The sequence below is a fragment of the Nematolebias whitei genome, chromosome 7 (assembly GCF_014905685.2).
Source record: "Nematolebias whitei isolate Nwh7 chromosome 7, NemWhi1, whole genome shotgun sequence".
Taxonomy (NCBI): Eukaryota; Metazoa; Chordata; class Actinopteri; order Cyprinodontiformes; family Rivulidae; genus Nematolebias; species Nematolebias whitei.
Genome location: NC_056504.1, coordinates 21,720,034 through 21,721,428, shown reverse-complemented (window position 1 = coordinate 21,721,428; position 1,395 = coordinate 21,720,034). Strand labels below are relative to the sequence as shown.

General features: G+C 38.5%; 1 protein-coding gene across 1 annotated transcript in view; it reads left to right on the top strand.

The window, feature by feature from the left end:
* The first annotated feature begins 333 nt into the window (after nt 1-333).
* Nucleotides 334-1,395, top strand: part of cdk5rap1 (CDK5 regulatory subunit associated protein 1) — a 32,899-nt gene continuing 31,837 nt past the window's right edge. The window contains exons 1-4 of the mRNA XM_037679310.1: nt 334-600; nt 747-1,051; nt 1,126-1,229; nt 1,309-1,343. Coding sequence (XP_037535238.1) covers nt 784-1,051; nt 1,126-1,229; nt 1,309-1,343 — 407 coding nt within the window. The 5' untranslated portion in view covers nt 334-600; nt 747-783. The remainder of the gene's footprint in view (nt 601-746; nt 1,052-1,125; nt 1,230-1,308; nt 1,344-1,395) is intronic.

Here is a 1,395-nt window from a genome sequence, read left to right as displayed (position 1 = left end):
ATTCTGTCCCAAATATTCAGCTGAGAGAAAGGAACTGGCACGTAGACTACAGGACAACAAACTACAGTTGAATATATAGGATCTTTTGGATAAACTTCCCACTTCTGAACATATTGTTTTTTTGTTAAGACCTTAAGAAGACTGAAATAATCGAGAGAATATAGTTTTTTTTTCTTCTTATTTTCTTCTTATTTTATTTAGTTAATAATAATTATTATTATTATTAATATTATTTATTTATTTATTTTTGTTAAAACCTGTGTAGTAATTATTTAGCATCCCGATCCATACTCCATTCCAGTAGATGGCGGTAATGCACATCTAAACGTTACTTGCCAACCGCCATAAAACACAAGAAGAAGAATAAGAAGTAGAAGAAGAAGAATAAGAAGAAGAAGAAGAAGAATCCATGGAAGTACATGGAAGTACTAACACGGGGAGGTTCAACTGACATTTTGCTCCACATTTTGCTCCAGACCTGCCAGATTTATCTGAGTACATCTTTATAATGAGATTATCACATAATTGTACATGTGGCCTGAACTTTGGTTGAAATAGTGAGAATTTTTTTTATTTTTGGACTAAACGTGTTTGTAGCAGGTAAATTATTTCGAAACCACTTTTGCTCGCTGTTGTTTTCATTTGTATTTATCTGGACTTATATTTTATCAAATATTAAGCTAATAGAGTTCATCAGTACTAAAAACTGGGCTGTGAACATTTGGATTGTTACTGGATTGTTACAGGAAACGACCAGACGTCGAGCTGGTAAACTAAGCTAGCATGAGCACTCTGAAGTTCTTCAGGGTTCCCAAACACTGGTTCCGTCTCTCGTGTGTCCAGCCCGGACACTGTCCCAGACTTGTCTTTAACGCCACGGCCAGCTGCAGACAGAAGACCACAGCTGTACCCGACAGCTTCAGAGCTCAGCTAGCATCCGGCCCATGTCTTCAGGACTTTGTGAAAGGAGTCTCAGTGTCTGTAGATGGAGAAGACACTGAAGAACATGGTTATCTTTCTGGAGACCTGGAGATAGGGAACTCCAGGAAAGGTGCGTCACCCAGAGCTAACCTCAGAGGTAACTTGATACTGTGGGACATCATGTGTGTTTTTGCCTCGTTGCAGTGTATTTTGAAACCTATGGATGTCAGATGAATGTAAATGACACAGAAATCGCCTGGTCCATTCTCCAGAAGAAGGGCTATGATCGAACAACATCTTTAAACGAGGTACAGCTGATCTGTGTTTGTTTAAATCATTGTAAAGTCCAGCAGCATAAGGTAACCTGGACTGGTTTTGTGTTTGCAGGCAGATGTTGTACTTCTGGTAACCTGTTCTATAAGGTGAACTCATTCAACAAACTCGACTTGTTTTATTCTGGAATATTCTCATTTC